Here is a 14,026-nt window from a genome sequence, read left to right on the forward strand (position 1 = left end):
ATTTTAAATGGTAAAATAGTCATATAAATAAAAGTTTTCCATCGATTTTGAATAAATAAATATTTTCAAAATCGACTTAGTGTAATGTATTGTATGCTTGTCGTTATTACTCATATATAGGTTAAGCACGCAACCTGTTACACTTTCAATATGTTTCGAGTTAAATTAAATATCTTATAACATAAAAATGAAGTATTTTAATTAAACTAATCAATATGTCTCCAACTTGAAATAATTTCTATAATTATCAATTGTCATTAGAAGAAAAAATCAATATTTTTTTTCACTTTAAACGTACTTTCTAGAAGCATCATTTATCTGAAGTTTCTCATAAGATTGGAAGGTTAATCTTCCTTCTAGCAGAGGATTTTCTTGTGGTGTGATTTAGTGCTACTACTTAGTCAAGTATTAATGCGAAGACTTGAATACGGAGTTGATTTGATAGACGGAAAAGTGGTTTATTGTTTAAAATGAGCGGGTTCCCGCCGCGATATCGACTGGTGTTTGTGCGCAAATTCACAGCGCAGTCGCTTTGGAAAATGTCCGTTGATTGGTTGTTTATTTGGCCACTATTCTGCGTCGCCATATTGCCTTGTCCGTGGTGATCGAACGACCCACCCAGTGGGGAGCAAGAGTACAGAAGCACAGTTACGCGGTAGAAACCGAGAAGAACTTAATTGTAGTGTTTGACAGTGTAAGATAAACGTAAAAAACGGTGGAATATTAAATATTATATTCATGTGAATAATTAAAAATTAATTCTAGTGTTAAATACGTGTTAATTACGCGCGATTTCGCGTGTCCAGTATCGATTTTTTGTTTATTGTGAATAAATTTCAAGAAAAAAACACCCTTTGCAAAGACGTTTTTCATTAAACCAAAGCGAGAGAAGAGTGCTAGTTACGTTCTGCTGCGCCGGCAGCGGAAAGAGAAAGGAAACTGTTCCCGTAACTGAAGATTAAACAATTTAACCTGGAGTAAAAATGTCAGGAATAATGCTAAACCTTTGCTTATTACTTAGCAGCTTGCTAGTTTATCAAATACAAGTAAGTATCCTTTAACATAGCTGACAATTTGTAGACTTTATTTTGTTATTCAATAGAATTACAATTAATATTATTTTGTTTTTCAATGTTGCAGCATAAATAGGTATCAATATTCTGTGTGCTTTGGTTTCTTGACATTCTAAACCCTACTACTTTATTTATTCTTTTTTTTCACCCCAGGAAAAGTAGTAGTGTTGTGTTGAAGTGATTGATTGTTCGATTGTAATCGTTCAATTAATTATATTATGCACGAAAGTTACGTTCAAAAATGGGAGGGTTTAACATTCATGTTTTATTTCTTTCTTTTCTTGTACTTATAATAATAACAACTGTGTAACATCCCTAACCTAATTAGATCATTACTACATAGTACATAACAGCTCGGATTTTAAGTGATAATACTTTTTTTTCTCGATAATCTTTAGAACATATTAAGTAATTGAAATACACTGTATCACGTATGATTTGTTTAAAAATTCTTTTTTTTTTATAATCACATCAGTACCCGATTAAAAAAAAAAAAAAAACCTTAAAAGGGTATTGATGCTGTTCATGTTCTTTTTTATTCGCTGTTTTTTTCTTATTCCCGAGTGAATTTACCATCTGCTGTGTAATTTAAATTTCAAATAGTTTAGCATCCTCTCTTGTTGTGGGTTTAAATATTTGTTGAGACTCTATAGAGAGGAGAGAACGTCAACTACAGACTCAGGAGATTGCATTAGGTTTGGACTAAGCTCAAGGAAGAGAAAAAACATGGGGTGTCGTGATTTTTTATTTCATCGTTGCATTATTTAATAATTTTATAATATCTCAAATTAACTGCAATATTTTATTCTTATCAAATTTACATGAATTATAACTATTTTTTTAAATTGAAAACCAAAAGAAAGAAAAAATCAATCTTTTGTGTTAAATCACTTCTGTGATTGTGAGTATAAATTCTCTCAAAATTCGATTCACATCTTTGACTTACAAAGTGAATAAAATCAATTCAAATCACATTCAGAATATGTAATCAACTGATAAGAGAAAAAGTTTAAGTTAAAAATCGTGTCAAATTTCAAACCTATTATGATATTGATATTATAAATCTTCTTCTCTTTGTGCTTTACTTACGATTTGACACCTTTAGTTGGAATAAAAAAAAACGACTCTTAAAATCCTTGATAATTGATCGTTAGTGTATTAGCGAGAAGTAGTTATCGTTAGGATACTTCTGCTACCTACTAATGTCAATTCTTATATCTCTGAAGATTATCATTAATGGATGTAAAATACAAAAGGAACAAAGAATTGAGAAAAAAGAAAAACACTAATGTGCATGTAAATAACATTACAAACAATAAAATGTTAAATACATTAAATAAATCCTCTCAAAGTAAATATAATGTTATGTAATAAATGGAATTTTAATGGAAGAAAAAAAAAATGGTATTATATTTTTGTTATCAACATGCATTAATATTTCAAACTTTTCTACTAATTTTTAAATGTATTAATGAAAAAGGCAGTGATTGTTTCATCTAGTCTGAGATAAATATAACTATTGATTCAATGAGAAATAATTGTACATCACCTACTGGTTTTAAAATTTATAATGTCATTGAATATTGACAATATAAAATGAAAATGACATTATGGATCAATGATGTAAGCAAGGTGTGGCTGGATAATAAAATACTACTAATGGTTACATGATAATTTAAATATATTTAATATAACATCTTCTATTTTTTGTTTTAGGTATGATTTATTATAAAAAGCATAGTTTTCTCCCATGGAGATACTTACTTTAATGTTGAATTCATTCTTTAATTGTCTGCCGAAAAGAACGGTGGCTCTTTACATATTTATTCATTGCAGCTAAAACCCAAGAAAGAGGTCGCGAGTCAAAGAACTGAGAGACATGAAAAAATTGTAAGCGTAAAAGGATGATGGTAGAGTGTGAGATGTGATACGTGCAGTGAAGAGAATTGAAACATAGAGAGAGTGACGATGTAAGAAAGAGGAAAAAAGTTTACGTAGACCTCAAAGTTTCAAAGATGTAGACATTGTCAAGAAAACCTATAAAAAAAAAAGAAGCATTAAAAAATGAAGAACAATGAAAAGAAATGATGAGAAGAGATATATTTTCAAAAATGACAAAATAAATGTTGGATTACAGAAGTATTCCTAATTTTTTATCAGTTTTTAATACATACTACTAAGCTAAGTAGTTTTATTTATTAAGTTTGAGCTTAAATGTGTAATTTTATACATGTATATAAAAACTCAAACCGCTCAAGTCCGGCTTCCGATCATGTTTTCAAGAAGTAATATACTTGATTGCTAAAATGATAGCCAGAGTTGTTTTAATTACTTGAAATGATTGATATTTTTTTTTTATCAAGAAGATGGTGATATATTAAACTGATGATTTGGTCAACAAAAAAATGTGCAATAAAGAATATTTCAAGTGTAGAAGCAAGGATATGAAAAAATGAAGAATAATAGTTGGGGAAAAAATTTATTCATGAGAACAGAAGATTTTAAAAATTCTCATCACGTATTTAATAAAATCAAGCTAGAGAGCCAATGTACATATCTAGGCCTACTTCTACTATTCTCTCAATATTCGATTCAAGAAGTAGCATACGTAATCGTCACGTGCACCAGTTTCTTTCGACTGTTCAGCCCATTGCTCCACCCTTCTTAGCTTAGCTTTCGTCTTTTTTCTTTTCTTCATTCTCTTTTGAAACAAGAATTTATCATTTTTTTTTTGTCTTATTTTAAAAGTGCTTCTTGAAAATTGCAAATGAACTACGTAACCAGATATGATTCATGATCGTACTCCAACATAAAAGTCGTATAGTGATTCACTCTTGAAAAGTGCAACCCTCACGAGGGACGTTGATTAATCAATATCATAAGACTTGAATTTTAATAAATGATTTTTTTTTATTTTGGAGTATTTGAAATTTTTTTTTTTTTAATTAATTATAATTAAAATAAATATCATGAAATATAATATTTATATTTGAAGAAAAATAGACGAGGAAATATTTAAATAAATGTGTTTAGAACGTAAAAATGTCAAGTGAAACTTGAAAAATCTCCAAAGGAAATTTTTCGCGTGGTTTATCTTCAATCAAGTAAATGATAAGACGGTAGCTCTGGTTGAGTTTTAAAATGCTTGGTGTACCATTGATCACTCTTTCAAGCTCTCCAAGAAATTCATACTTCAACCAAACGCACACTTCATCATTTATTTTTACTCTTTGCATTTCATTCTTGATATGTATTCAATAAAATACTAGTATATATCAATTATTTTTTAATATTTTTCTTTTTTTTCAGGCTGTTTCAGAACGACTGGAATTAGCACCAGCTGGAGGACGATCAGAACCTCAGGTAAGCAATTAATAATCATAAATTTATAATGAAAATTATTTTTATTACAATAATAAAAGAAATTATCACTAACATAAATAAAATCATTGTGATAGGTTGCTACACTTTGTGAAGCAGGAGAAACATATCTTGCTCAACATATGAGTGACCAAGGACGATGGATTTCATCGGCTGATACGAAAAGCTGCATGACAGATAAATTGGAGATTTTGGAGTATTGTAAAAAAGTAAGCTTGAAATCAATAAATCAAAAATTCTTGTGATTTATTGAAATATTTAAATCACAACGACAGGAATATTGAGAGAAAACTTATCATTGGATAATTCATCAAGTTTTGTTTTACAAAAATTATCAATAAAAATTGAATTGATAGACTTAATGAATGAGGTATCATAACACAGATCCGCCCACTTGATGAATAAAAGCATTGCTTAATACTTTATCTTTATTGTATTAACTACTAATAAATGACTGACATTCAACAGCTTATTTTCTACTACTCTTTTCATTATTCGAACATTCAATCTCATATTAAATTATTGATAATTAACTTGAAGTTTAAAGTCACTTTTTCATTTATGTTCTATGTTATTTAAATTCTATTAAACACCATACTCTTTGAATAGTTAAATAAGAAACTACAGATATCATTAATAATTATTTAATGAATTAAAGATTTACTAATAATCAAAGATTATCTACAGTTCATTGTATATACCACTTAATTATACATATGTTAAACATAATATTAATCGTTTGTGTAATTGAGCTGAAGAGAGCTTAGAATTTCATAAGATCACCATAATCTACTTAGCTCTCAAATTGGTTTTCTCGTAATATCTGTATTATATTCTCTATTGATGTCATAACGATTATTAAACTATTCAAAACCGTGAATTTAGATCAATTATGTCGAATATTGATTGAAGTTGTATAGATGTATCGGTATTTGAAGAGATTCTAATGATGAAAACAATGAGTTCATTAAAGTTTATTAAACCAATTTTGAAGCTTTTTTTTTTTACTCATTTATTATTTTTCATTATAAAAAAGTTTTTAATTAATAAATAAAATAATTAAAAAAAAAAGGTGCAGTATTTTCATTGTGATAATTAGAAGTGTAATAATGTTTTTATATTTTTTTTTTTCAGGCTTATCCAAAGAGAGATATTACTAATATTGTGGAATCATCACATTATGTCAGAGTTGGTGGTTGGTGTAAACCAGGCCGAACAAAATGCAAATTATCTCGATGGGTCAAACCATACAGATGTCTAGGTATTTAATTCAAATTACATAAGTAAACATGGGGATAATTAATAGGCATTTTCATAGTCATTATTTTACATGTTTACACTATAAAGTTTAATGGTTTATGAAGTATAAAATGATTTTTTTTTAAAAATAATTATTCACTTAGTTATAAATATAAATGATGTAAATAATTATATAATAATGAAATAATTTGCAGAAGGGCCTTTCCAAAGTGATGCTCTTCTTGTACCTGAAGGATGTTTGTTTGATCATTTGCATAATCACACCAAGTGTTGGGAATCTCATAGGTAAAGTAATTTTTAGAATATTCATTATAAACTTAAATTAGACTGATAAATAAATAGGAACAGTTAAGCGAATTGAGGACGAGATATGTTGAATTTATAACAAGCTAACATTTATTGTATACAATGATCAAGGTGTATTCATGTGTGTGTTTATTTATGAATCTAGATGGAACGCGACAGCGGCGGACACATGTCGGGAAAGAAACATGAACCTTAGAAGTTTTGCTATGCTACTACCTTGCGGAATATCTCTTTTCTCTGGAGTAGAGTTTGTTTGCTGTCCTAAGCATCTGAAAGGTACATAAATGTCTGTAAATAATTCTATAAAAGTAGCAATATTGAAAGATACTGGAAAAAAAAATGTATCAATGAGTAATACAATTCATAGTGAAATAATAATAGTTGTAAACAGGACAAAAATGACACTTGAAGTTGAACTATCCTTGTCATTAAATAGAATGAGACAAAGTAATAGTGGATAAAGAGGCGTAATTTATCGAAAAACACGAGGGTGTATAAAATGAGTATAGTATAGAATACGACCTTTTGCCGTAACACGTTTTGCTTGGTGCTGCTGAAGCAATCAATAATGTACGTCTATGTCGACGACTGCGCGTCGCGACGACTCTGTTCAACATTTCTTGTCCTTTTCTACTCTTACTAAAAATGTATATCCACACATATATATATGTATTTTATATATTATATATAAATTTATGTATAGACATATATATTGCTATCCGTAGAATATCTATAACATAAAACGTTATGAAATTCTAGAGATAACATTAATGCAACTTCCCTATCCACTGGTATTAGTAAACGCCAAGTTACACATAGACATGACAACTGGAAACCTTGGACCAATGTTCATTTTTGCCTATTCAGCATTTGACTTTATTTGCGTCAGAATTGCGGCTATAGGACATCTATTTTTCTTTTTTTCTATCTACCACTACACCCTTGTCAGGAGAGAGAGAGAGAGAGAGAGAGAGAGAGAGAGCTCAATCGATCCCTCTTTTCACTCTTGGTCTCACTTTGATTATCGAGTATCTAAGCTATATGATGCTCCTCGTTACGTCTATTGCGCGCTAAATTAGCCATCTCGGAACTTTGACACACCAAAACTGAAGATTTTCACAATTTAGTCTTGAGGACATGAAAGGGTATTGTTATACTACAATTATAAAGGAATTCAATGAACATTAATCAATAACTATTTAGTCATTTTTCAATAACTGTTATACTCTTTTGTTCTTTTTTTTTATTTCTTACATGCCAAATAACTTCAACCAAAGTCTTAATATTGGCGTTCTACTTTTTTTTTTTTAAAAGAACAGAGTAATGCAAAAGAATAGGAAGACTTTTCATACATAACTACTAGCAAATACTTAGCCACGTGGCCTAGATATAAGTGCAAAGTGGAGAAAGCAAAGAAACTTGGAGGTGAGGAAGGATGTCGAGAAGATGGCTCATCAAGTCCAGCTCTCTATTTCTCAAAAATACTAAAAACAAGTCTCTTAAGATTCTAGTTAGTTCATATAGCTGTAGGCTATAACATCTTTTTAACAATGTTTAAATTAGTTCCTTTCTTTACTTCTTTTTTTTTTTTTTACTTTACTCAACTTCAAATAAAAATTAAGGAAAAGTGAGAAATGATTTTATCACAGTGAATTAAATTAGATTTTTAAAACTTCTTCGTATAAATGAATTCATTTAACTTGCATAATTTTGTAATTTTTTATTTAATATTCAATAGATTTAATAACTCACAAGGTGTCGTACTAATTGGTTGATTAATCAATTTTATTGCTGTTTTTTTTTATTCAGATACTATGAAACCAAAGAAACCAATAGATTTACCAGTTGTGAAAGGTACTGAAGATGATTTGGACGAAGATGAAGATGATTTAGATGATGAAGATGACATGGATGGAGATGGTGATGGTGATATCGACAGTGATGATGACTCTGATGGTGATCTCGAGGATGTTTTAAGCGATCAAGCATATGGAGATGAAAGTGATGAAGCTTATCTAGATGATTATGACACTACTACTGCTGCAGCAGTTGCTGGTAATAAACCAATAACGACTGTGTCAACAACTGAGAAAAATAAACAAGAAGCTACGGTAATGCCTGTACCAGTTAACGCAAGTTCTCAAGCTCCATCGCAATCTCAAGGAACACCGGATCCTTATTTGACACATTTTGATCCAAGATCAGAACATCAGAATTACAAACAAGCACAAATGAGACTTGAAGAAGTTCACAAAGAGAAAGTTACTAAGGTAAAACTACTGATAATTTTAATTGAAAATAAAAAGTAACTCCGTTGTCGAAATCTATGTGCTACAACTTTTTCAGGTGATGAAGGATTGGAGTGATCTTGAAGAAAGATATCAAGATATTAGAGCACGAGATCCGGTTGCAGCAGATGCATTCAAGCGTTGGATGACAGCTAGATTTCAAGAGACTGTTGCTGCATTAGAGGCTAGTGGAGCTGCTGAGAAACATCAATTGAGTGCAATGCATCAGCAGAGAGTTCAAGTGACCAATCAGTTCTTTTAAATTTTAAAAATAAAAATATTCTTAATAACTTTCCAGATGAAAGTAATGTGAATGAATATTTTTCTAGGAAGCTGTAAAGCAAAGAAATGAAGAGGCTATGTCGTGCTACACTGCTGCTTTAAATGAAACACCACCAAATGTAAGTGTGATAAAAATATACTGGACAGCTCATTAAAGGAATCTTACTGATTCTTTTGTTTTTTCTCATTAAAATTTTTTTTTTATAAAACGACCAGAGTAATTAAAAAATTTTAAGAGAGAGAGAAAAAAACTAGAACGTAGGAGCTTCAGAAAGCTTGCTAGTGCATTGAAATTTGATCATTTTTAGTGAAAATAAAGTTATCTGAACTCTACTGATATTTTTTTAATTTTGAATAAGCTTCTTTATCAGTTGTTTGATAAAAAAAATGTTGAATGATTAAAATATGAATTTATAAATCGATAAATTTTTAGATGCATCGTATTCAAAAATGTCTGCAAAAACTTCTACGTGCTCTTCATAAAGATCGACATCACACGATTGCCCATTACAAACACCTCTTGGATAGCAGTTTAGAACAGGCACAACGGGAAAAACCAGCAACGTTAGAACATTTGGCTGAGATTGATAGGATCACCAACCAAAGTCTCTTGATGTTGGAACGGTAGAGACTTTCTAGACATTTATCATCCTCTCCATTTGATCATATGAATTATTAAAATTTTTTAATACTTAAATCTATTAATTTGTCATGGAAATTCATCTATAGGTATCCAGAATTGAGTGCAAAAATTGGACGGCTGATGGATGATTATGTGTTGGCCCTTAGGAGCAAAGACGAGACACCTGGACTTCTTCTTGCTATGACACGTGAGGCTGAGGCTGCTATTTTGGACAAATATCAAGCTGATGTTACTAGTAAACAACAGGGTAAATATTATTTGAAATTTTTTATTTATTTTTTATTAACATTAATGATATAATTTTATTTTTATAGAAAAGGAACATCAAAAGCAGTTAGAACGTGAACGCAAAGAGCAACGTAAAGCAGAACGAGGTGAACTTCGTACAGAACAGGAACAACATGAGGAAGGAGACCCTGTTATTGAAAAAAAAGATTCGATTCAGCCGTTGGAACAACAGCCACAGGCTCAACAGCAATCTTCAGCAGCGGCTATACACAATGAAGGAATTATTAAGGCTTCTCGTAGCATGACTCATGATGTTTCACATTCCGAACCTGTAAGTTATTATTATTATTATTATGTTTCACTAGTAAAATTTACACAAATATTTTGATCTAATTGATTAACTCTCTGAATATTTAAATGTTGCAGAGCTACTCTTTAAGACGAGAAATTTATCATAGAGAAAGCCGTTCGGTTTACTTTACCGTGGCATTTGCTGGTATTGCTTTGATGGCAGCTGCGATAGTAGGTATTGCAATTTTCAAAAGACGTAGCGCTAGAAGCCCACACAGTCAAGGATTCATTGAAGTAGATCAAGCAGCAACTCCAGAAGAACGGCATGTAGCTAATATGCAAATTAATGGCTACGAAAATCCAACTTATAAATATTTTGAAGTGAAAGAATAAGTTAATTTAAATGATAGATGATTGATGCAGAATGTTTACACACCATTCGTCTTATTATCTTTCTCACTTATTACTTTGTGAGAGATCTTAAACAGTAGTTTGTAATTGATTTTAAATTGCTTTCACGATATCCTACAAAGATACTCGTATAGTATACAGAGAAAATTGGCCGGCTAATAGAAAAAATAAATGAAAAAAAAACAAAAAACGTTCGAATAATATCACAAGACGCATGATATTCTAAATGTGCCGTCCGTCATCGTAATCACGTGCCATAAAAGGCGAGGAATCGTAGGAATCTAAGTATTGAAAACACAATCATGTCTTTCTACTCATAAAATTTTAATATTCAATGCTGTTACTTAAGTTCTGATATTTTGTGGGATAATAAAAAATTCATTGCATTTAATATAAAACATATGCGATGCAGCTTTGATCTGGCAGCTGTATAGGCAGCTCTGTAGCTTTAACTGCAGAAAAATAATTGTGGATATTTATTGAAAGATCATAATGGGGAGGTAGATATTTAAAATTTAGTACGTACGTAAAAGTATATGAAATACTTTATTATTAAAACAAAATACTCTTAAAATATCAGAACGTCCATTAATAAGTATTTTAATTTTTCGATGTATCATATTTATTTAGTATTCTTATTTTATCTTCACTCCTCGTTATTATAATAATTATTGAGTACTTAATTTTCTTTAAGATTAATTGATTTTAATATTTTTAAACACTTTAATCACTAACGTATTTTAAGAATTGTAACAATCATAAACAGACAATTCGAAATAATAAGTATTTTTATTTGAAGAATTATTAATATTTATATTTTAAAAAAAAAAATAAAATAAAATAAAAAAGTACTTAAATAAATAAGTCTCATTTCATTTTTACAATAATAAAAGTTATGTCGATTATAAAAAAAATTCTAAGGTTTATAATTAAATTATTTCTCGTATAATATTAATTATTATGTTTACCTTTTTATTATTTATATGTTAGAAAATTACTAAGAAACAAAAATAGATAAAAATGAAAACAGACATTGAGCGAATAAAGTAATTTGATTTTTCAATAAAAATCATTCATACAATAACTATATCTTAGGTTAATATTTATAAAACATCATGATGATGATGATGATTGTAATAATAATAATGATATTATATTACACGTTCAATGCTTATATATTTATATACGATCGAGAGATAGAAAAACACGCACCTTTGGCCAGATTAGTATGAATAAGTAAACATCATAAAAAAAGTTTTTCTTCATTTTAATATTCGCAAAAATCATTCAGAAAATCGAAAAATAATAATATCAATCAATTCTTACGAAATATTTTTAACTAAACAAGTTTCATAAGAGGCTATTAATTCTTCATTGGAATTAGATGCAATAATAAAGCTGTATCAGATTAATATTAATTCATAACTATTTATTAATAAAAAAAATCTGCCGATTATGAGGTAGAAAAATATAAAAATATTTATTTATAATTGCTAAAAGTTGCGTGTGGTCGTTAGTTGCTTAAAAAATATGAGTCATGAGAGTAAGATGAAATAATAATAATAAATACAATACGTTGAAAAAATAAAAAATAATTTATTTCTCTCATGTAATTCCAATAAAATGATGATATTGGCCGAAGTACATTCACTAATACGACTATACACAGATACACATAACATGCAAAAACAAGAAAAAAAAATAGTAATCATAATAAAGAAAATTAATAACAATAATAATAATAATAATTAATAATAATAATAAATACCCCTATATACTATACTGCTAAATGTTATTAAAAATATTATTTTAGATATGTTAAGAAGATATAGTAATTACTACGTGAGTGTAATATGGTGGTGATGAAAACAACAAATAGCATCAATACACTGATAATATAGTAATGATATATAATTATATCCCTTTGAAATATATAAATACAATACAAAATAAAAAAATTAAAAGTATATACTTATATATCATTATGATTGGAATATTATGTACCTATAGTGTGTAGCAAATAAATACATTAATTGCCGCATGTAAACAGGACTGATGACGAGTTATAGGTATCTTTAAAAATCAAGATTTATTTATAATTAAAAGACTAATTTTTATTATTTAACTACTTTTAATAATAGACTTGTGTTATTTAATTTTTTAAGATGATTATTGATTTATATTAAATATCTGTCAATTTTTTAATATTTATTATGAACTGATAATTATGTTTATGTGATAAAGAAAAATATTTAAATGTTATTTTTAAAGTTCCTTTAACTCGATATCAGATTACTCTATACGTAAGTTTGAAAATTGATTTTTGTAAAGTAATTATTCTATATTAAATTAATCGACTTAGCTTAAATGCACGTGAGGTGTGAAGATATACAAACAAAAAAATATACGTCCTTCAGTAGTGATCCAATTTGCAAATGGATTTAATAATTAAGATACTATTTATTTAAATCATCTATTTATCAAATATTTATTTATATTTTATACCAATTATAATCAATTTATTATTTATATGTATCACATAATAGTTGTCACACATTTGAAATATTTTTTATCATAAGTATCTAAGTATTTATTGTTGCACTTTTATTTTAATCTTTGTTATTTTTATTCTTCTTTTATTAATACAAAATGCTTGAATAACCGTTTATCATTGAATAATAAGCAATTTTATTGCATATGTAATATCTATAGTACATTAAATAATTTTTAAAATTCAAAATGTACAGCCGATTTGCCCAAATTTTGCTTCGCACACGGCATTATTGAAAATAATGTGTCGAATAACATTTGTCACTGTACAATATTTATAAGAATAAAAGAGAACGAGAGAGCGAGCGAGCGAGCGAAAGAGAGAGAGAGAATGACAGACGGATGATGATTGAGAGTAGGAGATGAAGCTCGGAAATAAAAGCTTATTTACAGCAATATCTTTTAGAGAAAAAGAATAATTTTTTTTTTTTGTTTTATTTTTTCAATGTTATTATAATATTATACATTTATCCGCAGCACATCTTATTATTAAACTTATACTCTCAAAATATATATATATATATATATATATATATATATATATATATATATATAAATATATATTTATTTCTTTGAATGATAATATTTATTGATAGATATAATATATTAATATAAAGTGCAGATGACAAAATTTTTTTACACAATTTAGTTTCCTTTGTCATTATTAAAAACTCGTAAAAAATTCATTGTGTTTGTGGATACATGTAACTCTACTTATCAATAAATATATATTAAAAATATTTTTGTTGGAATTTTTATTAATTAAGTGAACCCAATTTGTTTGAATAATTATTTGTATATTTTTATTGTAACTGACCCTTTGTAGCTACATGTGACATTAATAATTAATACAACAATAATAATAACAAATAATTAATTAATTATTATTAATATTTAACAATTTAAGTATTTTAAAATTTATTTTATTATCAACAAAAGATACAAAAGATTGAATCACTAGATTTATCATTGAGAAATGAATTAAGAATAATAATTAAAAATATTCAAACAAATTTAAGTATTTTAAAATTATTATAAATAAATGAGAATTATTTTAGTTATAAAAAATTTTAAACTTATAAAAATATTGGATTATATTTCTGTTATCATTTATTATAATCTCTCATTTTTACTTATTTGTTTTATTATAAAATCCAAGATACGATGAAAGATAAAATTATTTTAAAATCTCGTTTACATTTTTTTTATTATACAATTTCTCAGATCATGTAATTGTTATCAATCTATCAACATCCTTCTAAACCTGATATTTTTTTACAGCGATTAATTACTAGTTTGCTAGTGTACAAAGT

At 27.9% G+C, this 14,026-nt stretch overlaps 1 protein-coding gene and 1 long non-coding RNA gene across 3 annotated transcripts; one reads left to right on the top strand and one right to left on the bottom strand.

Moving 5' to 3' along the window:
* Positions 1–609: 609 nt before the first annotated feature.
* On the top strand, positions 610–10,192 carry Appl (amyloid-beta-like protein). Of its 2 annotated transcripts, none has more exons than XM_035091219.1 (13): positions 610–1,046; positions 4,383–4,436; positions 4,532–4,663; positions 5,589–5,715; positions 5,909–5,999; positions 6,166–6,296; positions 7,830–8,290; positions 8,367–8,549; positions 8,638–8,709; positions 9,024–9,214; positions 9,320–9,480; positions 9,548–9,792; positions 9,888–10,192. In XM_035091219.1, exons 1-13 carry the CDS (start codon positions 984–986, stop codon positions 10,143–10,145), a joined length of 2,169 nt encoding a protein of 722 aa, XP_034947110.1. In that variant the 5' UTR covers positions 610–983; the 3' UTR covers positions 10,146–10,192. The 2 variants fall into 2 exon arrangements, with proteins under 2 accessions (XP_034947110.1, XP_034947112.1); XM_035091221.1 differs by having other exon boundaries at positions 8,376–8,549.
* LOC118071809 (uncharacterized) lies at positions 9,650–10,310 on the bottom strand. Its single transcript, XR_004690945.1, has 3 exons — positions 10,189–10,310; positions 9,944–10,102; positions 9,650–9,790 (listed from the first exon to the last, which is right to left on the bottom strand). It is a non-coding gene; the product is annotated as an uncharacterized lncRNA (long non-coding RNA).
* Between the last annotated feature and the right edge of the window lie 3,716 nt (positions 10,311–14,026).

This window comes from Chelonus insularis, unplaced genomic scaffold (assembly GCF_013357705.1).
Source record: "Chelonus insularis isolate UGA/USDA-ARS -01 unplaced genomic scaffold, ASM1335770v1 contig_88_pilon, whole genome shotgun sequence".
In the NCBI taxonomy this organism is placed as follows: domain Eukaryota; kingdom Metazoa; phylum Arthropoda; class Insecta; order Hymenoptera; family Braconidae; genus Chelonus; species Chelonus insularis.